Raw genomic sequence first — 25,528 nt, forward strand, 5'->3', positions numbered from 1 at the left:
TTTCAGGTCAATAGCCAAGTAATGACTTAACGCTATGCACTCGGAAAGAGCTTTGCCTGCTTAGTCCGGACCGGACTTGGTTCTGGAAGTGCACTCTCTGAAACCCAAGTTGGGACCACCTGGTCGGGGCAGGAGACAGAGGTAAAGCAGGTATTTGACAGTGCTGAGTCATTACAAGCTGTTTCCCCTGATATGTTATGCACCCCTGGCCATTTGAGCATTAATTTCCCCTTTGAGAAGGCAAATGAAATAGATGTGCACAATGATGCAACACCCCCTTGGGAAGGAGGCCACGCTGGGGAATTTAGGTCTAACAGTGGGTAGCAAACTACACAAACTCACAGCTGCTCTCCAGGTACTGTAACTTTATCCCAGACGCTGAGAGATGGCTATTAGGATATTAAGTGGGAATATGCCTCTCCTCTCCCCGCCCCCCGCAGCCCCGGCTCGGATCAGGGCCACACTCGGGCGCTTTTTACTCTAAACTGTTAAATCCCTCCGTAATTGGCGGATGGAGAAAGCGCCTGGAGAAAATGATGCATAATGGATTTGTTCTCCAGGCGGATGGAATGGAGAGTAGAGGACGCAGGATGCTAACGGGCTTTTCTTTCCATGTGCAGGTCCCCTGAAAACCGCGATACCTTCCTCTCCAGGCGGGTTCCCGAACTCACCCTCTGGCTGTGCTTTCAAGGTGGGAGAGGAATGGTTTCACCCCCACCTGCCCGCCGCCTCTCCTCCCCGGGTCCCCCCAGCCCCCGCCGGCCGCGCGAGCTGCTGCCGGCATCCGCGGTCCCGCCGTCTCCCGCTCGCTCGGCAGCCCCGGCCGGCAGCTCCCCCGGCGGCCGCCTCTGCACCACTCGCCAACCTCCACGCCGGGCGGAGGTCATGCCCGCCTGCCCCCAGCGCCCGGGCTGCCCCCTCCTCGTGCCAGCCGAACGCCTGGGAACCGGGCTGGGAAGGGGCCCCACGGCGGAGTTGGCACGGAAACTCACCAGGTAGGCGCCCACCGTGCCCTGCGCCAGCATCAGGGCGCACTCAGACACCAGGAAGATCTTGATGTTGGAGAAGCAGGACACCTTCTTTTTCTTCTTCTTGTTCCTCTGCGCCTCGTCCCCCTGCAGCTCGCCGCTCCGGCCGCCGCCCGACGAGCCGCCCGGCTTCTTCCCCTGCATCCTTCCCCCGGCGCCGCTGCCGCCGCTTTCCCGCTCGCCCCGGTTGTCCGGGCCGCTGCCGGGCGGGGGTGCGTGCGGCGAGGCTGCGTGCTGTCCCCGCCCCGGGCCCGCGGCGGCCGCCCCCGTCCTGCCGGGTCTGGAGAGATGGAAGGCACGGCTCCTCGCAGCCGCCGCTGCCGCCGCGCTCGCCCTCTTCCTCCTCCTCCTCCTCCTCCTCCGCCCTCCCCTCGCCTCCTCCTCCGGCTCGGGCTGTGCCAATCACAGGGGCTCCTCGCGCCGCCCGCCGCCGCCGCCTCGCCGCCCGCGGACGCCCGCCGCTGCCATCGCCCGCTTCCCGTCGCCCTCGGGCCGCGCCGGCCCTCGCCTCCCCTGCTTCTACTGCGAGGCCCGGGCCTCGATCACCGCTGGCTGTCCCCGCCGCGCCGCTCTTCGCTGCCGGTGCGCCCCGGGAGAGGTGCGAGGGTACCGGCCTGGGGCGCCAAGCGCGGCCCTGCGGCGGAGGCTAGGAGGGTCCTGCTGCCCGAGGGACAGGGGAGACGGGGAGTCCTTGCGGAGTAAAGGAGGGGGTGCCCCGAGGGAGGAAGGCGGTGCCCGGCCCCTAGATGGCGCTGCTGGGCTCGGGGCGCCGCCGCGGACACTGGGTGGTACTGCAGGAGGAACTCGGGGCCGCGAGATGGGGCGCGGAGGCGCCCCCGCTGGGCGGGGACCTAGAGCTCCGGCATCGGGGCGCTAGATTGGAGAGGAAGGGCGGTTTCTAGGAAGAGAGAAGACTGAGTACCCAGGGAGGGGTTGGCGCGCTCCCTCCCCCTCCGCCCGGGTATTTCTGGGGACAGATGCTGCGCTCTGGAGCGTGGGGAAGTACCAGAGGTCAGAGCGGCTTGAAGTTTCTGCAGGCTGCCGGCCTCTCCTCCTGCTCTTCTGGGCCACTGGGTGTGCCTAAAGGGCCCCAAACCGAAAGGAGGAAGGAACGGAAGACCAGCAAGAGGGAGTTCCATTAATCTGTCCGGAGCCTCACAGACCATCAGTCGCCCCCAGCCACGAGTGTCCGGGTGGCTGCAGGGCCGCAGCGACCCCAGCAGAGGGCCTTGTCCAGCCCAGCATCCGCATCCTCAGGAATGATACAGCCACTAGGCTGGAGCCAGCGGGAGGCGATTAGCCTTGGTTCCCACCCCTCTCCTAGCTTTGTGGCCAGGGCCACCTTCCTTGGACTTGGCCTTGGCCGGAATGCCCAGGCCCCGTGGCAGCCGCTCTTTATAATCATTACCAGGAGTTGGGACCACAAGGCACTACCGACCGGATCTGCTAGTCCTCAGACAGCTTTTGGAAACTAAGAGGACTGAAAAGGACTGGACAAGTACCAGGAAGCATTCAGCATCTTCCACCTGGGCCACTGGGAGCTCCACCAATCATGTGAAAAGCCTTTCCTTAATAATGGTGTCAAAGAAAATGATCCACTCTCCTAGGCTCCCGTGTACCAAGGCAGGCTTAAGTTGGAAACTGAATAGCAATTAACACTTTCATAATTTTTACTTACTCCCAAAGAACTTGAATGAGAATGGATGCTGTAATGACAGGGGTGTTGTCCTGCAATGCCATTTAAATATAAGCTTCTGCATCCTTGTGTGGTCCAGACATGATCTCACCTTTCAGATGCTCCCCTCCCCTTGTCTGGGCTGTCTCCTATCTGAATCGGCTGCCACCACAGAGGTCTTTTTCCATTTTCCCCCATTCTGGTCATTATCGGCTATACCATTACCCAAGAGTCTGTCACCCTACTGCAGCCCCTTACTCCCCACCCCGTCCCCTCACTCACAGCTGACTTTTCTGCAGGATCTTTCCTGTCACCCACTGGAGTGATCTTTCCTCTCCATCAGTCCTCCTTGAGAAGACCCTTGAGCTAGCTCCCTTCCCTGCCCCCAAGACTGTGAGCTACAAGGCTGAGCTGAGACGTTTTACTTGTTTCTGAGCAGTGATCCTGTTGTTGAAATAGCATTCAAAGTGCAGTAGAGTCTTCGAGTCTTATTTACATACTTTGTAACAACCAGAGCTAATACTTATTGTGTGCTGACTCTGGCCAGGCACCGTTTGTTCTAAGAGCTTCACACACATTTGCAGTTGAACTGGCAGAACCATCCCCTAAACTGATGGTATCATTACAAATAAGGAAACAGGCCCAGAAATGTTAACTAAACTTCCAATGTCACACGTATCCAGTAAACAGAAGGGCCAGCCTTTGAAACCAAGGTGTCTTACTATGACAGCCCCAGTTCTTAACTCCCCATATATCTTCTCATTTATCCCCCACTGGTCTGTCTCTTGGGAAGGGTGGAACATGTATTGTTCCTATTTTAGAAATGGAGACTCAGAGACGTGAAGTGACTAGTCCAGTGTCACACAGCTCAAAAGGGACAGGACTTGAATCCAAATCCGGCTCTCTTTGTCTATACTACCTTGCCTTGTGTACAATTCAAAAGAGGCATAGGCTTTTTTAAGCTTTGATCATTTATTTTACATAAAATTTAACCGCCTTTAGAGAAATCACTTTTTTTTTCCACTGTCAGAGAGAGGATTCAGGATTAGGGTTGTCGATTCCTCTTACAATTAATGGTAAGTAGCCGTGAAAATAATCCACTGTCTGAAGCCTTATGAATTATCAAAGTCAGCCTGAAGGAAATCAGGCATCAGAGAGAAAGAATTGAACATGTTAACTTCTCTTCCTTCTTGTTCGTCCTTTGTTTACCTGTAGGTCTGGGTTCCTGGAATGATGAGGTGGGTTTACACAAGCAGCAGGTGCTCTGCTTGGCTCCCTGCCCATGCAGACAGAGGGGCAGCAGAAAAATAGTAACTGTCTTTGTGTCTGTACAGCATGTGACTGCTGATCGAGTGCTTTGATGTCCCGTATCTCACTCAAATCTCACAACAGGGAGAGCAGACCTCATCATTCCCGTTTTACTCATAAGAAAGAGCAACAAGTGGCTTTTTGGAGCCCACAGCTTGCTAGTGGCAGCGATTAAAACTTGCCTTTTCCACCCCAAATTGGCGGAGCAGCAAGGAGGAAGGAGATTAAGAAAGGGTTTAGGCTTCCCATGATCTGTGGCGCCCTCTCCAACCAGCCTCTGAAATGGACGGTTGGCCATCACGTGATAAGCAAGGCAAACAGAGCATAAGCCCCACCCACCAACTGGGTGACTCTGAATGTTCCCTTGGAGAAATTGTGGGGCTGTCATTTCTAGACTGGAGACTTTTCCATTCATCCATCTCCCCAGTGGTGGAGGACGGATGGAGAACCGGTCAGTATGAACGACTCTAGAACCCTTGTGATTATTTTGGCCTCTCAACTACTTTTCAGGGCTAGGTGACTTTTCTAAGTTAGATGAAAACATTGCTAACTGAGGCTCTGGTTCTGTGAGTCCTTACTTTGCTGACTACCAGCGGCATTCCAAACACTGAGATACTGTGCACTCTGGAAATCTGATCTGGGGAAGCATAAGGAAGATTGGATGACATAGGAAGATAAACTGGCTTTTGATTCCTAAAATATTAATAAGCTTAATATATATGCTTAGTGATTAGGATCTGGAGAGCTTTTCTCCCCCAATTATCAATTCATCTCTGTAGGAGAGAAGTGGGTTAACTTCATGGGGATGGGGGAAAAAAATGACAATATCTTCCACTGTTACTGGGCTGTGACAAGATTTCACAGCAAACAGCCTCAATGTAATTCCACACAATGAGAAACTGTTGTTCAAGTAATTCACATGAACCATCTTTTGCCCGCTTCAATTTCGTTCACAGGCAAATACAAAGTTGAAAAATAAATACAAAGAATGATTTCTGATTGTCACTGGGATAGAAAATAGATGCTTAGATTCTCACCCTATGGGTAGATTTTTTTTTCCTTTTTCTGAAAATACACCAATCATATATTGTGACCAGCCAAGGATAGAATTGGGGCTAGGCCAACATCTTTGGCTTCAAACTACTATTTGGGCTAAGTTGAAGCTTATTTCCTCTTCTTCAGAGTTTTTTTCTCCCCACCCCTACTTTCCAATTAGCCTGATCCATATGCCTTTCTACGATACAGCCTGTGTTTGCCGTTTACTATGTCCATGGTTCTATACTTTTCATTATATCTCTTAATTTGAATATACCCTAAAAAGTCACCAAAGAAGTGAAAATGATAAACATCAGTGTAGATGCAATTTTTAAAAAGGTGAATCCAAAGTCCAAGTGGAGAAACAGAAGAAAGGAAAAAAAAAAACAAAAACTAACAAAAATTGGAGAACAGGTATCAGAAAACTTGGTGTTTAAAAATGTGTTCTATTTATGGAAAATGAGTTTTGAGATAAAGGAGAAGGAATAAAACTAGTAAGTATCTATCAAAATTAGTGTATTTGGTGAGCTCATCATTTGCTGCCTTCTATTGATATTTATGTAAATAGAATGTGTTTATCCAAATAGACTGTTAGCTAAAAAAGGGTGGGGAGAGTGTTTTACTTTAAAAAAAAAATAAAGGAGCATTTGTCCTGCTCAGGGTCTGACTGGCCTCCTGCCAGGAAACTTGATATTTATGATCAGGATAGGAAATGACCCAGAAGGGGTCCAGGTTTACAGAAAACTCCCTTCCAGGAACTTCTCCCCAGGAACCCGTTTCTCCATCCCAGCAGCAACTATGCACACCTTTCTTGCAGCAGGAATTGTCCCCATCAACACTTCTCCCTGACCCCATGCCTTTACTTTCCTCTCTCAGAAAAGGAATAGCCCAGCTTTGCTCCCAGGCTCTGAAGAATGCACACCAACCTTTGTATTTAAAGGATGGGTACCAACAGCAACTGTGGGCAAGTGAAATTAGGCAGCACTGAAAATATTGGAAGGCCCCTCAGCGTCTCCAGCAAAGGAAGTATGAGCCTTAGAGGTTAGTATTATGTCAAGAGTGTCATGGGTCCCAAGACCAGCAGAAAGTGGCCACAGCTGCCTGCCTGCCTTCCGGAGGGGCAGTGGGCTCCAGTGCATGTACCCTTGGTACGTGTGGGGCAACACGGCGCTTCAACTCTCAGGCTGACTGAAGAGATGAAGGGTTCCTGGAGCGCATATATGAAGACTATGAAAGAAAATCCACCAGGTGTAGCATGCCCCGGAACCCTAAATCCAGAGAATGAGTAATCGAGAAATTGTATACAGACGAGAGACAGAGGAGGAACACGTCTTAGGTCAGTTTCCTCCCTACACCCCAGCTTCATCACTCTAAAGCCTTTCCAGTTCTTGCAGGCAGTCTCCTCCCTTACGGAGGGACAGCTAAGGAAGACCGAGGAGTGTGACACACTGAACAAGAGGGTCACAATCTCTGACTGCCTGTTTGGTGATTGGTGTTCACTCCCCCAACCCCAAAATTTACATGTTGAGGTCCTAACCCCCAGTACCTCAAACTGTGATTGTATTTGGAGGTTGTGTTTGGAAAATGATAAATATCACGATAGATGCAATTTTTAAAAGGTGGATCCAAAATCCAAGTGAAGAAACAGAAGAAAGGAAAAAAAACTTTAAAGAGGTAACTAAGGTAAAATGAGGTCATATAAGTGGGCCCTAATCCAGTAAGACTGGTGTCTTAATAAGAAGAAGATGTTAGGACACAGAAAACACAGACAGAGGGGTGACCACAGGACACAGGGATAAGACAGCACCTGCAAGTTAAGGAGAGAGGCCTCTGAAGAAAACAAATCTGCTGATGCCTTGATCTCAGAATTCTAGCCTCCAGAACTGTGAGAAAATACATTTCTGTTCTTAAGCCACCCAGTCTGTGACATTTTCTTACAGCAGTCCTAGTGAACCAGTATACTACCTTAACCCTGTCCCCAGCCCTGCTCCCTCCCCCTGTAGTCTGGCCATAATTAACTACTTGAAGATCCTCGAGCTCACTGTGCTTTCTCCTCCAAACTTTTGCACCTGCTCTTCGCTCTGCTTGGAACATCCTCACCTCCCCGTTTGTACATTCACACCTACTAGGACCTTAAGATCCAGCGAGAATGTCACCTCCTCCAGGAAGCCTTTAAAGAGGAACTTCTCCCTAATGCCCTCCAAATTCCCCCACTGCCTGCCTACCACCTACATCTCCTTACCACCTATGCTAGCCTCTGCTCTAGCATTTAGCTCATCTTTTTTAAATTGAAGTATAGTTGATTTACAATATTGTGTTCACTTCTGGTGTACAGCACAGTGATTCAGTTGTACATATATATTCTTTTTTATATTCTTTTTCATTATAGACAATTACAAGATATTGACTATAGTTCCCTGTGCTGTATAGTAGGACCTTGTTGTTTACCTATTTCATATATAGCAGTTTGTATCTGCTAATTAATTAATCTGCCACTGTTGAGGGCACTCACTGAGCTTCCTCCTGACTACTCTCTGATTAGTGTTTTTCATCTCCATATTTCTGCCCCCCAGAAGAGCCAGGCCCAGAGTGGTCAATAACTAGTCTTGGGAAGAGAACAAATGAATGAAAATAAAGAAAAAGTAACTCTTCCCTACCTGATACTTCAGATTCTAACTGAATTTGAAAAGGAAGTTGACAGATAAGAATTGGATTCACAGAAACTAAAACCAAAGTTGTAGAATTGAAATCTGACTTTAAAGATCAGAATCGAAATTGCAGAACACCAAAACAAGTGATATGGAATCAAGCTAGAGAAGCTTTCTATCAAGGTAGAGAAAAGAAACAAAGATGAAAAATATGAGAGAAAAGATGGGTGACTTGGTAGATCAAAAATAGACAATATATGGATAAAAAGGACCCCCTCAAGGAAGATATAACCAGAAGGAAGATATAACCAGAACAAATGATGCTGCTGCAATATTCAAGAAAAATAATGGAAGAAAAATTTCAAGCTGAAAAAAAGAAGTTAAATGCATAATTTTAAATAGTGTATCATCTCAGGCAAAATTAATAAAGAAAGATGCACAGTTCAATATAATCTATCAAATTTGCTTGAATATAATGAATTTTTAAAAGTTGTACAAATACCCAGACAAAACGTTAAATCACTTATCATCAAATGAAAACAGGCTGATTTGAGAATGCTTCACAAGACTGGGTACCAGTTGATAACAGAGCAAAGTCTAAATGGTACCATGAGAAAATGCTGATGATTCAAGCTAAAATGTTGTTAATTTGCAAAGAAAACAAAAAAGACATTCTTAGTTATTCTAATCAGAGGCTCAAAAAAGATACCACCCATGTACTTTCCTTGAAAAATTTACGGAAAGATAGGTTCCAATGGAACAACATATTCATTAAAGTCAAAAATTCAAGAAAGCAGAAGTGGGTTCAAAAACATTGTGACAGTCCCAGCTAAACATACAGAATGAAGTTCTTAAAAAATGCTGTAAATGGAGTATCAGTACAGATGGAAAGATTTTGTTGGTGGTGGTGATTTCTTAAAATAAAATAACTGAAAATAAAACTATTAATGAATAGATGTATAATTCTAAATGACATTGGCAAAGAATAGGGGGAAGAAGGGTATGTGAGGAATTAGAAGGGTACAAAATTCCTTATCTTATTGAAGAAGGAATCAAAATTATTATATTATTTACGAATTTGATAAGTAGAGAATTTGTGCATTCAAATGTGATTTTGAAAAACCTAATCAGAAGGGTTCAAAAGAGAACATACACTTATAAAAATGGGGACAATAAAAACTAAGAAAAATTGTAATGCTGGGAAGGAAACAAGATAACACAGTGGTTCGGATCATGGGCTTTTGGGTCAGGGAACCCTGGTTTTGGAAGTGGTTCTGGCACTTAACTAATGTTGACCTGGAAAATTTACTTACCTGCTCACAGCCTCTCTTTGTCTGTAAAACTGGAATAAGATGTACTTGATAGTGTAGTTGTGGGGATTAAAGGAAATCTTTAAAGAAATTAGCCCGATGCTTGGCCTAAACATGAATCAATACCCGCGTCGTTGTGGAACGGTGTTGCGGTAGTTAGCTCTCGTTATCACAGCAAACAGCGGCGCAGGCTTGAGTCTCTCTGCCTGCCCCTCCCCGAGGAAGCTCTCCTGGCCCTGTTTCCTGCCTGAACCCATTCCTCAGTTGTGTCTGATCTTCTAAAATTCTGATTTGAATCCTGTTCTGGATTTCTGATCAGTTCTGCAGACTTGACATTTCCAGTGCTCCTTTCTTTGCAAGACGAACTTGCCTGTGTGACCAAGTATGAGTTTGTCCTTTCTTCATGCCTGCAGCTGTTTCTCCTGTCAGTGTTCAGACTCAGTTCCCCTGAACCCTGCCTGAGCAAAAACCATAGATATCCCAAATAATTATCCAGGACAAGACGATGGACAGTTATAACAATAAATTTAAATGACTTAACCTCCTCTATTAAAATGGTAAGATTTCAGGATTGGGTTAAGAAAACCCATTTATGACCTAATCCTAAGAAACATGTCTAAAACAAAAGAACACAAGTAGATTAAAAATAAAAGAATGAATAAAGATTTACCAGAAAAGTACAAAGAAAAAAATGAAGGTGTTATTATAAAATTCACACAAGAATGGATAGAAGGCCAAAAAATGTCAAATGAGTCAAAGCATGGACAAAAATGTGCAGTCTTCAATGAAGATATCAAAGGAATATATATTTTAAGCATCAAGTTCATAAAGGAAAGGTGTATAAGAAGAAATGGACAGAATACAGTTATTTCATGCAAGCCTTTTATAGAATGATTGGTCTTTGAAAAAATATGTAACAAAGTAGGTACATTTCAAAGGATTTGTTCTATAATAATTAAGATGTATTTAAAAACAAAACCAAGGGAAACAGAAAATTTTCTAAAGATAAGCATAGAAAAATAAAGTTTTAAAAATAGAAATGGTAAAATTGATACACAAATTTAAGAATTTTTTAACACAACTAGAGAATATACAAATGTAAAGAGAGAAAATGAAATTTGCAAGTGGAAAAGAAACATAAAGATAAAAACAGGAAAATTTTAATAAATACAAAAAGATTATTTAAAAATACTGTATTAATAAATGATTATTTTCATGGCAAATTTTACCTAACCCTAAGATAATTACCTCTAAATATGTCCCATTGTCTGAAAATTTCTCTGCTGATAACTTTCAGACTTTCACAAAGACAGATAATTTCATGTTAGATGGTTTTTTTGAAGTATAAAAACAAAAGATGAAAACATAAAAATTCATTTTATGAAATCAGCGTAGCACTAAAATAGAACTGTCAAAGATAGCACAACAAAAGAACAATAAATACTATTATAACTTTGCAATGACATGTTAAATATACAATGACATGATGAAAACCAAAAAATAAGTAATACTATCTTTCTTAATGACAGAGCAGTTCTAAAGTTCATACAGAAGAATGAATAACAAGTAAAAAATAAGAACATATTCAATGAGGAATACTTGGCAGTTAGATTAAAGAGGCAGGTCCTTCTAGGAATTAAAATATATTGCAAGCAACATGACATAAAGCAGTGTGGTACTAGTTCAAGAACTGGCAGACGGATTGATGGAATAGAGCAATCAGCCTTGAAATAAACTCTGGTGTGTATTCTAGCTCAACAAAGTGAGCACAACAAGAAGGTGGGAGAGGTTATTCATCAAATGGTTGGGAAAATTGATTAACTCAAACAACAGCCTGACCATGCAGCAGCCCGAACCAAAAACAACAATAAAAACAGGTAGATTAAAGGACGATACATAGACAAAAGTATAAGTGGATGATGATCACCTCTCTGGAGAAGGAAGGACATTCTAAGCATAAAAGCCGTGGAAGTAATTACAGAGGAAAAGCTAAATAGATTTGACAGTTACTCAATTAGTACGCCTCCACATCATTCACAACAATAAAATCACAACTTGGGAAAAGTAGTTTAGCATCAGGGCAGAAGGATCATCTCATTTAAACATGAAGCTCTCTTGCAAATCAGTGAGCAAAACTCGAATACCCCAAAAGGGAATATGGGCAGAGGACCCACGTAGAGAATTTAAAGAAATACAAACTCTAACATGTAACAATAGTCAAGTCATGACTAATCAAACAAGTACTAATTAAAACACATACAAGATACATTTTATTCATCCACGAAAACGGCAAACCATTTTTTAAAGAACATTTTTCTGTGCTGGTAAAAGTTGGATAGAAATTTCCCCTAATAAATTGCTGGCAGAGGTATGAATTTGTACAAACTCTGTGGGGAGGGATTTGGAAATCTCTGTCTTTGGAAATCTCTGTCTTTGGAAATCGGACAGTTGCATTGGTTCAGCAGTCCTCCTCCAGTGAACGTAGCCTAAGAAAATAGAGACATGAGCAGAAATAGAAGTACAATGCTTTATTGTTTCATATGTATCAAGTAATTGTTTATAATACTGAAAAATTGGAAAAATCGCATATGTTCGCTAATACGTGACTTGCACAGTAACTTTACACTTTTAAGAAAAGACAGTATTCAGCCTTTTAAAAATGATCCTTTATAAAACATTGTAAGAAGGGGGAGCTGCTCTTAATAAATTAATAAGTGAGGAAAAAGAGGGTTCCAAATTGGAGGTGTATTACGATCCAATGTTTGTTATACACACACCAAACACACACACACACACACACACACACACACACACACACACACACACACACATACACACACACATCATATTTAGGACCATGTTTCAGAGTCAGAGTTAGACTTCCTGAATTTGAATCACAAGTCAGCACCTACTAGTTTAAGACCATGGATAATTTATTTAACCTTTCTAAGCCTCCATTTGCCCATCTTTAAGATGGGATAACAATGTGCTATAACATGGTACCTGCCCCAGCATGTTCTTATGAGCACTGGAAGTGTTATGTGAGATCACGTGCCCAGCATGGATCCTGGCTCATAAAGGGCAGATTTCACACTCATATACATTCTGAGTTACCATTTAAAAATAAACATGCATTAGGATTACAATTTTTTTAATTGTTCATCAATATTAAAAAAAATGTACATATACCCTATTATTTCTGGACCTAAATTGCCTCATTTGATGGGAAACCTCCAGCAAACTGACATTTCTTTATGCTCCCTGTTCCAGCTCAAAGGCATAAAATGAAACTCAGGCTGCTGCCAAAACCAAAGTCCATCCTGCCGAGGTTATTTTGAATAAGAGGTCATGTATAAGTCCCTTTCTAATCTCTACTTTCTGGCTTTTCTCTCTCTAAGCAAGTGTTCCCCCATTCCCTTGTCCAGGGCCCTCTTCCTAAGTACCAAGGTGAAAGGGCGTCTTTGGCACAGCTCACAAGGTGGTTGTGGCCCCCAATCCCCCACCCAACCCATGGATGTAGCCGGAGCAAACTCTTGTGGCGTTCCAGATCTTTTGAACAAAGGGATCAGTAAGCTGGCGTTACCAGTCAAGGAAGATCCGCCTTGTGAAAAAATGTAAGAAGACCTGGATTTCTAGAAGGAAATATACTAACAAGGCTGAGATAGGGGAAAAGGTGCTCTTATCCTTTCAATGTTGTCATTAAAGAGACTACCCAGAAACCACATGCTTCTTCCTATATTAAAATATGCTGGAAATCAATGGATGAAAACTGTAGGGGCAAATATAGAACTGATGGTAGAGGAAATACAGACAGAGAAATGTGGTGTCCTCTGAAGCTGAATCCAAACAGAGAAGAGTCCTCGAGATGAGTGAAGCCAAGCCTTTCTTCCAATAGCAGACAATCAACATGCCACCATCCAGAACAATTACTCCTCACGGGGCAAGAAACACTTAGGTACACTTCCCAGGGTCTGAGAAGTCATCTGGGATGAGACTGGAAATCAGTGTGGTAAGGGCCACAATGAGACGGAGGAACCAAGACCAAGGGCTCAGAGTCCTCCAACGACAGTGTGACACTGAGACAAGCACAAAAGCCAGTATCACGTCCGCAGCGATGAAAGAAACAAGGTTCAAACTGAGGTCATTTGTTCCAGCAATATACTAGAAAGTCTTAGAGGTCGATAAAAACTCATGGTACAAGAAAAGTCAAATACAGTGAGTTAATGATATTAATAATATTAGAGAAAAATCAATGTGAACTCACCATGTTAAAAAGCAATATTTTTCCTGCCAAAAATATCTCAATACTAGTACCATTTTGTTCACTGCCTCTTCTCACATCAACTCCTAAATGCCCAAATCTGAGTCTCTAATAGTTCACTGGATGGAACTAGCACTCTTGGCACACCTGTGTACACACACACACACACACACATACACACACACAGAGTAGAATGGGCCTGGAATACCATATTGTTACCAGAAAGCAGAGATCCAAGGGACACTGCCGAAAAGAGAAAAGAGCCAGCTTAGAGGTCTCCCACTGGCCAAATCGTTATTTGAGCATGGAAAAAAGGTATAGTAATTGTGATTATTTGAAATATGATGAGTTTGTGAAGGACCATAATTTCATAGTGATATTAAGAAAAAAGTTCAGTAAAGACTAAAGGTAATGAGGATGAGCATAGAAGTTTGGCTATAAAGGGACCTGTTTAATTTTGTAAATTAATTTTAATGAGATGAGGTTAACCTAAATTGGTATTTTATTTCTTCTGTTAACTCTGTTTGCTCTTAAAACAGAGACATGAAATTAAAGTCTCTCCAGGTAAGTAGAGAAGGAGAAATACAAGGAACAGTTAAGTGACCAAATTACCCTGGGAAAATACATAGAACCAAAAGCAAGAGGGACTTCCTGGCACCAGCGCTCACACATAGTAACTATGCAAAAAGGAGCTTCAGACTGCGTTCCAAGATGACTCAAAACGGCCGAATGTCTTTAAGAGGAGTGCTCATGGCGCAGCCTCAATTCTGCCTTTCCTGGGAGATGAAACCTCTAGATAGCTCCAGGGATTATAATGAGACACCAGTGCAGCAACCATACATTGGAAACAATGCCAAGAGACCTGGTTATCGCAATGATGGGACAACGGGCTGGATCGTGCTGGCCAAGAAAGACTTCAACTTTTGATGGGGGATTTCCAGGCTACTAAAAACTAAAATCTGCGGGACAAGCATGGACCTAATTTTTCTCTTAATTGATGTAAAAAGAGAAGATTATCTTAAAATGAAAGTTTCAGCCTGGATTTTTGCCTAGGTTTATGCCATACTCAAGAATCGAGGGGTGAACCAGATCCTGTAACCTTGACTCTCTGAATTGATACTCTTTTTCTCTTTGGTTTGGGTAAGAATACTATAACCTTGGGAAGGTTTTTAATTAAGATCTGCTATAATTTTAGGAAGTATGGAAGTGGTATTAAAATAATAAAAAAAAATAGACAACAAACTAGTGGTTACCAGTGGTGAGAGGGAAGTAGGGGAGGGGCAAGATGGGAGGGGGATTAAGATGTGCAAACTACTATGTATAAAATAAATAAGCTACAAGGATATATTGTACAGCACAGAGAATATAGCCAAGATTTTATAATAAATTTAAATATAGTATAATCTATAAAAATATTGAATCACTATGTTGTACACCTGAAACTAATATTGTAAATCAACTATACTCCAATAAAGTAAAATCATAAAGAGATAGAGAAGAAAAAAGAGGACAGTTGAGGAATAGGTTTGGGTAGAAGTGTAGTAACTTTTTTGGTAATAATCATGTTTGGGTATGTTTTATTTGTTGTCTGACGTGTTTGAAATGCTCAAAAGAATGTCAGCTAGAACAGGGCGTTAAAAAATGTCCTTTGAAAAAAATGACACATGAAGAATTTTTATGAACCTTTCAAGGTGAGTTTCTATTTTCATGCTGGGGAGCAGGAGCCAGATCATAATGGGTTGAAGAGTAACCAGAACAGAACTAGAACACTGGGACTAGGTTATAGCAAGTGAGGCATTCGCCCTGGGGGTGAAATATAAAAATATAAGTGGCTGCCAAAACACTAAATAATCGAGATTAGTAATATTTTTGAGGCAGTATTTAAAAACAATCAAAGTTAATGCAAACAAATTTATGATAAGAAAATACCAACATTTTAGACATTGACAGGGTGGAAATTAAAAGATTATGGACAGTAGGTTCTTATGATGGGCTCTCTTTCCAAAGCTGTGTGCAAAGAAGCAGAGAATTTTTGCTAGGAAGGAACCCGCAATCCAAAATCCACAATCCACGAAGGTGAGTTGCCTGGCTGGTTGGTTGGTTGAAGACAGGAGAATCTGGGGTGTATTTATGTGCCGAGGAGGGGCCCTACGCCCTTTCCTTCCTTGTCTGGCTGTGTAATTTCAGGGAGGCAGAGGAACTGGGGCATTCCAGAAGGAGACACAGGGACACACTTGTTGGTACCGGGGTGGGGGGAGGAAGGGGGCGCCGTCATGGGGGAGCCGGTGTCCTACCTCAAATGCCAAGCGATTCTGTCCTCCTGGATAACACACGGATTTTCTTATCCTTCTTTCCAGGCTGCGGAGGTGTGAGGAACCCCTCCAGACAACCTGACACACCCTCTCTGCCCTCTCTCTGCCTGATGAAGCGAACTACCAGGAATCTCGGCCCCAGGCACCCTTTTCTTTTCCTGAGCTCTTTTCATTGTGCCAGGGCAGCACTCGGGGGAGGGAAGGGGAGAGAAACCCTACACCTTGTTATTGGACGGGCATTCTGGGGACCAGCAGCCTGGGCACCACCTGGGAAGTTGCTAGGACTCAGGCTCTGCCTCATTGAGAAACCCCACTTCTGCCTCTGGTCTCAGACTTGCTGCATATTACAGACACCTGGAGCGGGGAGCCGTCTTCAGCAAATGCTAATACCTGGTTCTCACCCACCCAGATCCTGACTTAATGGGTTGTCCTCACCCTCCTGTACCTGCAGCAGGGGCTGGGTGTCAGAAGTTTTAAAAACTTCCCAGGGTTTTTTTTTAAATTTTTTATTGATTTATAATCATTTTACAATGTTGTGTCAAATTCCAGTGTAGAGCACAATTTTTCAGTTATACATGAACATATATATATTCATTGTCACATTTTTTTCTCTGTGAGCTACCATAAGACCTTGTATATATTTCCCTGTGCTATACAATATAATCTTTTTTATCTATTCTACAATTTTGAAATCCCGTCTATCCCTTCCCACCCTCCGCCCCCTTGGCAACCACAAGTTTGTATTCTATGTCTATGAGTCTATTTCTGTTTTGTATTTATGCTTTTTGTTTTTGTTTTTGTTTTTGTTTTTAGATCACATATGAGCGATCTCATATGGTATTTTTCTTTCTGTTTCTGGCTTACTTCACTTAGAATGACATTCTCCAGGAACATCCATGTTGCTGCAAATGGCGTTATGTTGTCGGTTTTTATGGCTGAGTAGTATTCCATTGTATAAGTATACCACATCTTCTTTATCCAGTCATCCGTTGATGGACATTTAGGCTGTCTCCATGTCTTGGCTGTTGTAAATAGTGCTGCTATGAACATTGGGGTGCAGGTGTCATCCTGAAGTAGGGTTCCTTCTGGATATATGCCCAGGAGCGGGATTCCTGGGTCATACGGTAAGTCTATTCCTAGTCTTTTGAGGAATCTCCATGCTGAAAAACTTCCTAGGTTTAAAAAAAAAAAAAAAAAAAAAAGGAGCGGAGGGAGGGTCGTAGCTCAGTGGTAGAGCACACGCTTAGCATACACAAGGTCCTGGGTTCCATCCGCAGCACTTCCATTAAACCTCTCATGTGTAGCAACACAGCAAAGTTTGAGAACCACTGCTCTGCATCTCCTGTGCTCCACCTTCCAAGCCACGTTCTCGGGGTCTTTGTGGCCATTTTCAGGCTGCCAGAGGAGGGCAGAGAAGAAAGGAAAGAATCATTTCTTCTGCCTTTGACTCAGAATCATAGGTGGGCAAGACTGCATGATTATCTCTCCAAGGAGGCCGTGCCTTTCGCTGGTCCACAGGGAAGCCCGTGGGTTACCTGGTAAATATATTAGTGGCCGTGCTGGGTTCCCAGGCCCTGTACCTGTAGGAGTGTGTGCTCACCTGTGGCCATTTCTCTTTGAAATTCCCATGAGCACTCCAGGTTGGCACAGCCCGTGGGTACCCGGGCCACCACTCTTTAGCTTATATTTTCAAAGTTTAGATTGGAAATAGAAGGTTTATTTACCCACATAAGCCTACGGTTTTTCCCAGGGGAAAGGGACAAATTTTGGCTTCATCAGCTGGAACTTTATTGGTGTCAGCCAGTCTGCTCTTCCCCCTGAGAGTGCTTCAGATCTGCACCAGCTGAATACTTCTGCCTGATTTTTGATCTTTGAGGTAGAATGGTGGCTTTGCTCCTCCAAGCCTGAAATTAACAGTTGAAATTAGGATTTAACTCCTGGGAGGCCTTATCTTTTTATCAAACCAAATACAATCATTTGACCTAATAATCAATAATATAAACCTTAAAATAAGAAGGAAGAGTAGGAAGGTGGACGAGAAGTCAAAAAGGAAAAAGATGTAGACACAACACAACAAAAAGACTCAATGAGAGACTGGGAACAGAGTATGTCCCACACGTCGACCAGCACTGAGTCTGTTAATTGCTGTTTGAATGAATGAATGAATGATTGCTTAATCTGTCGTCACTTCTCCTTATCAAAGCCAAAGCTCTGCTCTGAATGAAATAGTGACAGTAGCACAAAGCAGGGAAGAGACGGTAGGGAGATTCCTTCTTCTGGACTCTCATGATCACCCTGGGGTCCAGAGGAAATAAACCTAGGGTTCAGCTAATGAGAAGTTCCCCACTTCTTCCAGCCAACATAGGATTTGCCTGCAGGTAGGGGGACAAATGTCTCAAATCTCATTCCTGGGGACCACCTCTCCTGTTTCTATTTGAGGAACGCAGATGAGTGACAAAGAAGCGGCTCACAACTCTCTCCACAACTTGGATAGTGTGCGCCCCTGCTCCCCGGGAGAGACCCGCCTGCAAAGGAAGGTCCGTGAGCTCCACCTTCTAGCCTAGCAAATGCAAACCGACGTTCCAATCTGCTTGTCACACGGCCCAGATACAGATGAGGACAAATGTGGAACACCCTCCGAGGAGCTCGCAGGAGTGTTTTGGTCACTTAAGATCAGAGTGCTTGCTGGCAAAAAGAATCAAGCATTTCATTCTGAAAGAGCTGTACTGTAACCGGGCATGTCTCCAATGTAGTAAATCATTAGCTTCCACCAAGAAGCTCTTAGAGCAGAACTCTGAAAATACAAGTAGGCTCTTTTTGTCTAATCTTACAACAAACTGTGATTTCAAATCTGGTTTTGATACAGCCCAGTAAAAGCAGACCTCCTCAGGTCCTGTTTGCAGTAGAGCCACAGATGTGAAAAAAAAAAAAAAATAGGAGTTTTGCTTTTTTTTTTATTATCACTTTTCTAAATTCCCAGGAAGCACCTTTGGAGGTTGCTGGGATGGGCTTTTGCACTGATCTGAAGAAGATGGGCTGAGAGAGTAACGGTACCCTCCATACACCAGATGGAAAATGTCCTTCTCTGAGCCTGTTACAGATCATCATTTATTCTCAAATGCCACAGGCTATTCACTGTGTCCAGAATGCTTGTCCCCTGGAGGTGAGGCTATTCTAAAAAAGCAGCAAGAGGGAATGGTTTTAATTCCTGCCCATTCAAAAGGCATATGTAATGGTGGTCGTTTATCTTGTTAGAGATCCACATGTCAATTCACAGTGCATCTAGCACAGCCCAAAGGCACAGAACTAATTTCAGACTGAGGAAATCATGGGGGATAATTATAAGCAGAGGGCATAGCCCTATTTACTCTAACAAACATGATTTTTAAAAGTAACTTATAATCAAGAATCCATCATTTTTCTTTCAGATTTCAGGAGAAACTGATTCATTGAAATGACATTCTTTTCCTTTGGATAGAAACACTTTGGAGATATCACACTAAAGGAATTTAAAACTAACTCTGGTCTCCTAATGGAAGAGGGCTTTGCACAGGCTGATTCCCCTGTCTAGAATGCTCAGCTCTCAGTCACTGGTCCCATTTTCCAGGCCTCAGTTTATGTTATGGGCTGAGTTATGTGCCCTCCAAATGTGTATGTTGAAGTCCTAACCCCCAGGACCTCAGAATGTGACTGTATTTGGAGAGAGGGTCTTTAAAGAGGTAATTAAGGTCAAATGAGGTCATTGGGGTGGACCCTCATCTACTAGCACTGGTGTCCTTCTAAGAACAGCAGACCAGGACACAGGTGTACACAGAGAAGACCACGTGAAGACACGGGGAGAAGATGACCATCTGCAAGACAAGAAGAGACACTTCAGAAGAAATCAACCTTGCCGACACCTTGATCTTGGATGTCCAGGCTCCAGAACCATGAGAAAATAAATTTCTGCTGTGTAAGCCCCCTGATCTGTGGTACTTGTTATGGTGATCCTAGCAAACTCAAAACAGTTTACTGCCACTTATTCATAGGGTCTTCAGCCTAAATTCGGTCACCATCTTATGCTTCCTTGTGCCACTCTGTCTGTTATTTTACAATTTTTTTTATCACAACCTATAATCACTGTATTTTATAGAACCAAAGATGTCATTGATTGTAAAATGTACCATCATTGTGGGTACCTATGAGAGAGTTGGGGAAAAAACCAGAAACTCAAGGCGGAGAATTTAGCATGGGACTCCACACACAAAGCGGGCCCACTGATGTAAGGGCACATCAGAAACCAGCCCAGAGAAAGAGGCAGCAAGGAAATCCCGCCTTTGCCCTGGTGGAAAGAGGAAGAAAACTCTCTCCAGGTGATTTGAACCAGGAGGTGATCATCACACAAGTTTCTGGAATGAAGTCCGACTGTCAGGGTGGTCCAGAAAAACTTAAGTAGAGAATGTAGTTTAAAGGGGGTCTCTTATTCAGAGTAGCCCCAGGAGAAAGAAACAAATGCAAATGATTTCTGGAAGAACTTGACCCCCTTCCAAGCCATCACAATGGTAAGAAACATTTGTGGCACAGTGAGACTTGATAATAGATGTGCTGATATGTTTAAAAGGAAATAGTTGCATCTTAAAATAAATGAGATATGGTATGATTTGTTTGCGTGGATATTTGCTTGATGTCTGAGGTTCACAGATGGCATCAGCATCTATTTGCTCCCAACTTTGGCTCCTGTTCCCAGGAATGCTGGTGTAGAGTGGGCATCAGATAAATAGGAATAGAGTGAAAGAATGAAACAAATTCTTCTTGAGCTTCACCCACTGAAGTCTTGGCTTTTTTTAAATTCTAATTCTATTTCTACTTACTTAAGTGTGTTGAATGAGTTTTTAAAACAGTGAAAAGAACATTGGACCTGGAAATCAGGAAACTTAGATGTTGGTCTTAGCCTCTCTGCTGATTAGCATTAAGACTTTGGGCAAAGGCTTTAAACTTTCTGGTCCACTATTTACCTCTCTGTGAAATGGTTGCATTGCATCCTGTTATCGCCACAGTCCCTTCCAAATCTAGTAGATGGCATTGTGGTTGCAAGAAGAAAATAGTAGTGACGCACACAACTGGGGGGTAGTCACCATTCTCGTCATCACCTGACCTCTCCTGGTGATTGAATAAGCAGTTGACATGGTGCTGAGAACGTGATCATGGATGAAGTTCTCATATGACTCTCTCTTCCTCTTCACTACCACCTTACTACATGAAGATGCCAACTTTCATGACTGTTTCAAATATTTTCACGCCGTGATGGAAATAGCAGTGGATTGTGGATGAAGGATAAGACAGAGCCTGAGGAAAATAAAACATGTTTGGGAGAATCAGGTATCTGTCACGAATAAGAGGAAGTCCAAGGCTTTGAATGAAGGCAGAGATGGATTACTGAGATCTAGGCAAATTGTGTGCAAGAAGGGAGGTAGATTTATAAGAAACAGGCCAATGCCAACCCTGAAGCTTTGAGCCATGCAGAAGCCAATTTACAGGCAATTGGGAACCAAGGGATCCTTCAGAGCTGAGGGCAGAGACGAAGCAAGGAGAATGTAAGGGAGAACCTCTGAATCACAGGCAGAGTGTCCCCTGATGCCCTGGCTCAGGGAAACTTCTGGTCTATTCTACCTAGTTCCACCTTGGTCAGGGTGCGAGGTCTCCCCTCCTCTCATGGAAGTCCAAGTCTCTGTTCAGGGGCTAACGTGTATCTAGGGCCACGACAGTGCACTGTGCACGGGCAATGGGTCAGGCGTGGAGGGAACCCCGCTAGAGCCTCTGGGCGCTGAATGCTCAGTGGCTGGAAGCCCATGACCGTAGTGACCCACTGACCTCGCTCATCCCAGCACTGGCCTGCTGCCATTCAGCTTCCTGATCCTGAGGAAAGAAGTTCCTTCCCTCAGGCTTTGAGGACTAAGATCAGGTCACTCCATCTACTGATCAAGACACCCTGGGCCTTCTGCTGATGTTGGCCCCTACCGGGCACAGCCCACCTTCCAGCAGCTCTGCACACTCAGAGGGCTCGCTCTGGGTCTTCTCGCCTGGCAGTGGTTTCCAGTCTCTCCCCTTCCAGCATGGCCATCCCAAATTTATCCCAGGCACCTTCACTGCTGACCTAAGTTTATGGCATGGAGGTGAGTTTGTTTTCTCCTCTAGGAGGGGACCTACCTCATCTTTCAAAGACTAAGCAATCATGAATGGGCTTTGGAGGTAAACGTCTATGAGCCTTCCTTTCCTCCTCTGCTGACAATCCTACAGTCCTGCGTCTGTGACTGCACATCCTCTCCCAGGCCACCCTGCCTCTCCAACTTTTATCAGGTCAACCCTGTGAAATACAGATGCATGTGATATGCAGACTATTAAATGTCCTGGGAAAGACCTCCCATAAAGGTAGCTGGGTAGGGGGTGGCAGCCAGAGTGCCCCTGGGAAGGCAGGGATGGAGCAGTGCTCAGCCAGCACTTGCTTCTTTCCTGAGCCAGGCTTTGGGGGCAACAGGCAGGATGAGGTGGCAGGTAGTGTTGGCAGGAGAGCTAGTCCACACAGAGGCAAGCTTGGCTGGATTGTGTGGTTAGATTCCACTGAAGATGGAGCCAGTGATGGGAAAGTCAAGCTTCTTTGGAGAATGAGAAAGGATCTCCCCCCACACACATGGATAGGAAGTGAGACTTTCAGCCAATAATGAGGCTCATCTGGCCAGACTCTGGGAGCTTGGAAGGTGAACCAAGACACAAGCGCAGGAAAATAAGTACTTCTCATTGCTTAGAAGGAGTAAGATTCCTGGACAAAAGGAAATGTCCTTAGAGTGGGTAGAGGGTTTATTAGGGAGAGAAGGTATTGAATGCAATGATTTAAAAAATATATGAAACAACTGTGAGATTTATTCTCCCTAGTAAATCAAGCAACAATTTCTGATATAATCCCGGGGAAGATGGGGAAGTATAGACTACCTCTGGATGAGGGAAGGCATGTGTACAAAAAGTCCCAGAGAGGAGGAAGAAGGGAAGACCTGCCATTGCCTGGGGTGGGGGTGGGGGGCTGTGGGAAAGCAAAAAGGACGGGGCAGTGGAAGCAGGAAGTCAGACCTGCACCTGCTACCATCCCTGCTCCAGGTTGATGGTTAGGCAGCGCCTTATGTACACTTGTCCAGGCAACCACTCTTCCGGCGTCAGGCATATTCACCCCTTGTGTTCTCCTTTGCATACTGAATTTAATCTGTTTCTGAAATTTTATTGTGTGTGTTTGTAATTCATTGCAGATCTTGAGGAAATGAGCAATATGCATTCATTATGGGAAAACAATGGGAAAACAGCCAGTATCTAGGCTCAGTCCAGAGAAGGTCTTCAATGGTAGGGGGAAAAAAAAACCTGAAGGCTTTGAGAGTTTATTTTGGGAATTTAGGAAGTACAGTAGCATCCCCACTTTTCTATTTTTTCTGCTGAGAAATGATGTGTACGTGTATGTGTGCATGTGTGTGTGTGGTGTATGTGTGTGTGTGGAATGACAGGCACAGAGTTGGTGCTAAGGGTGCTGAATATTGCATGTAACTAAAAAAGACAATCATATATTCCTTATATGTTTTCAAGGAATCCAAACATACCATACATATACATACATACACACACACACATATGCACACACCATATGTCAATTTTCAGAGAATTAGAACACAATCAAATTCACTTAACACTAAAATATGCTGAATATAATCTTAATCTTTCTTTAATAATTCAGAAGCTATTTTAGGCTCCTTATGCCTCTGGGTTTATTACTATGAACATAAAGTATTATCAAGCAATTCTTCACAATCTAGGTTTTTCACATTTTTTGATGATTTTCTTGTGAATGAATGGGGTCCTTCCACAGTACTCTAATTACTATGCAGAACTAGTAATGAATGTGTAGATCATTTTGAGATATGATTGGGTCCAACTACAGGAAAACAAGAAAACTTGTCCTGAGGTGTCACCTCACACCAGTCAGAATGGTCATCATCCAAAAGTTCACAAATGATAAATGCTGGAGAGGATGTGGAGAAAAGGGAACCCTCCTACTGTTGGTGGGAATGTAGTTTGGTGCAGCCCTTATGGAAAATAGTATGGAGATTCCTCAAAAGCCTAAAAACAGACTTACCATATGATGCAGCAATCCTACTCCTGGGCATATATCCAGAGGGAACCTTAATTCAAAAAGATACGTGCACCCCAATGTTCATAGCAGCACTATTTACAATAGCAAGACATGGAAACAACCTAAATGTCCATTGACAGATGACTGGATAAAGAAGTTGTGGTATTTTTAGACAATGGAATCCTACTCAGCCATAAAAAAGAATAAAATAATGCCATCTGCAGCAACATGGATGGACCTGAAGACTGTCATTCTAAGTGAAGTAAGACAGAAAGAGAAAGAAAAATACCACAGGATATCACTCATATGTGGAATCTTAAAAAAAAGACAAATGGATTTATTTACAAAACAGAAACAGACTCACAGACAGAAAACATCCTAACGGTAGGACTAGATATAGTCATAAGGACAAAGATTGGTATGATTATTTCCAAATTTAAATATCTCATCACAGACCCACAGCATTTCATGAAATGAAGCAAAAAGCCCCCAAACAGCTCAAAATAAAACTCTTAAGCTCTTAATAAATGACATTGGTACTGCAGGTTTTTATGTTTTACAAGGAAAAACTAGGTTACCACAGGGATACTGTGTATTTAGACATGAACATGTCTGGCTGGTGTTCTTTGCATGTTGCTTGTTGATTGGATTTGGTAGGTTAATCTCTTTTAACTTTGTTTTTCAACAACTCAGCGGTTTTCCCATCAAGGCTTAGTGAGGGGCCAGGAATGCAATTCAGAGACTTGGGGCCTTAGAACTTAATCTCCAGAGCGTTCTGTGTTTGGAGAATTCAGGTAGAGTCTTGTGGGATCTTGCTTCTGGGCACTTGGCTTCTATGGTTCTGAACCAGAACTTCGCAGCCAAAAGTGGAGATTTGACTTTTATGAAACCTTCCTGAGAGAGGGCGTCCTGCTTAAAGGGACTATGGTTTAATCCTATTTGCCCTGTGCAAGTCCTGCCCATCCTCCCCGCTGTAGAAGTCGACTTGCATCTTCCCATCCTAACCAGTTGAGCGTGTTCTTGTGCTTTCTTGCAGGAGCAGACGGCAGCTACACCTCCCCATGAGCACATTTTGGCCCAGTTGCCAGAGTTCTGAGGACAAGTGCGGGAAGAACAAGTCTCCAGCTGATAGTCCAGCAGATGCGAAAACACACCTCAGAGTGGCTAGACCCTAAGTCCATGCATGGGCAGCTGAGGAGCCCTGTGTGAGCCTCAGGTCCTGGAGTCACAGCGATGCCTGAATCTACTTACATCATCTTCCTAAGCCTCAGATTACTTATCTGTAAGACAAGGATAAAAAATATACTTAACAGAATAGCTGTAAGAATTAAATCAGAAAATACGTGTACAACGAATAACATAATACCTGTCATGTAATTAAGGTCTTATCATTCATTGAATCAACAAATACGTATTGAGTTCTGACTTTGGGTCAATGCCCTGAGGTTCTAGTGGTAAGACAAACAGATTGTGATTCCTTTCTGCAAGGAGATTATGTTCCAGTAAACTCAGCAAGTGTTAGTAATTTTTTGTTACTATTACATGGTATTTATTTATCTAAGTGTAATAAATTAGACAGAGAAAGACAAACACTGTACAATCTCTTACATGCAGAATCTAAAACAAAAGTAAACCAACCAAGGCAATAGATACAGAGAATTGATTGTTAGTTGTCAGAAGCAGGGTGTGGGGTGGGGTGTGAGAAGAGGGTAAATTGGGGTGTGTGTGTGTGTGTGTGTGTGTGTGTGTGTGTATGTAGTTTAAATAAATTGAAGGAAAAAAAAGAGAGAGAGCTGCCATCAATT

At 43.6% G+C, this 25,528-nt stretch overlaps 1 protein-coding gene and 1 long non-coding RNA gene across 3 annotated transcripts in view; one reads left to right on the top strand and one right to left on the bottom strand.

Annotated features, from left to right (window-relative positions):
• Window positions 1-1,350, bottom strand: part of SLCO3A1 (solute carrier organic anion transporter family member 3A1) — a 265,593-nt gene extending 264,243 nt beyond the window's left edge. The window contains exon 1 of one of the 2 annotated variants that reach the window (XM_031440508.2): window positions 993-1,350. In XM_031440508.2, the coding sequence (XP_031296368.2) occupies window positions 993-1,172 (180 nt within the window). In that variant the 5' untranslated portion in view covers window positions 1,173-1,350. The remainder of the gene's footprint in view (window positions 1-992) is intronic. The other variant, XM_031440507.2, reaches the window with a different exon arrangement.
• LOC135319556 (uncharacterized) lies at window positions 233-25,230 on the top strand. The gene is made up of 3 exons (XR_010378258.1): window positions 233-355; window positions 621-691; window positions 24,760-25,230. It is a non-coding gene; the product is annotated as an uncharacterized LOC135319556 (long non-coding RNA).
• The last annotated feature ends 298 nt before the right edge of the window (window positions 25,231-25,528 follow it).

The sequence above is a fragment of the Camelus dromedarius genome, chromosome 29 (assembly GCF_036321535.1).
Source record: "Camelus dromedarius isolate mCamDro1 chromosome 29, mCamDro1.pat, whole genome shotgun sequence".
NCBI lineage: Eukaryota > Metazoa > Chordata > Mammalia > Artiodactyla > Camelidae > Camelus > Camelus dromedarius.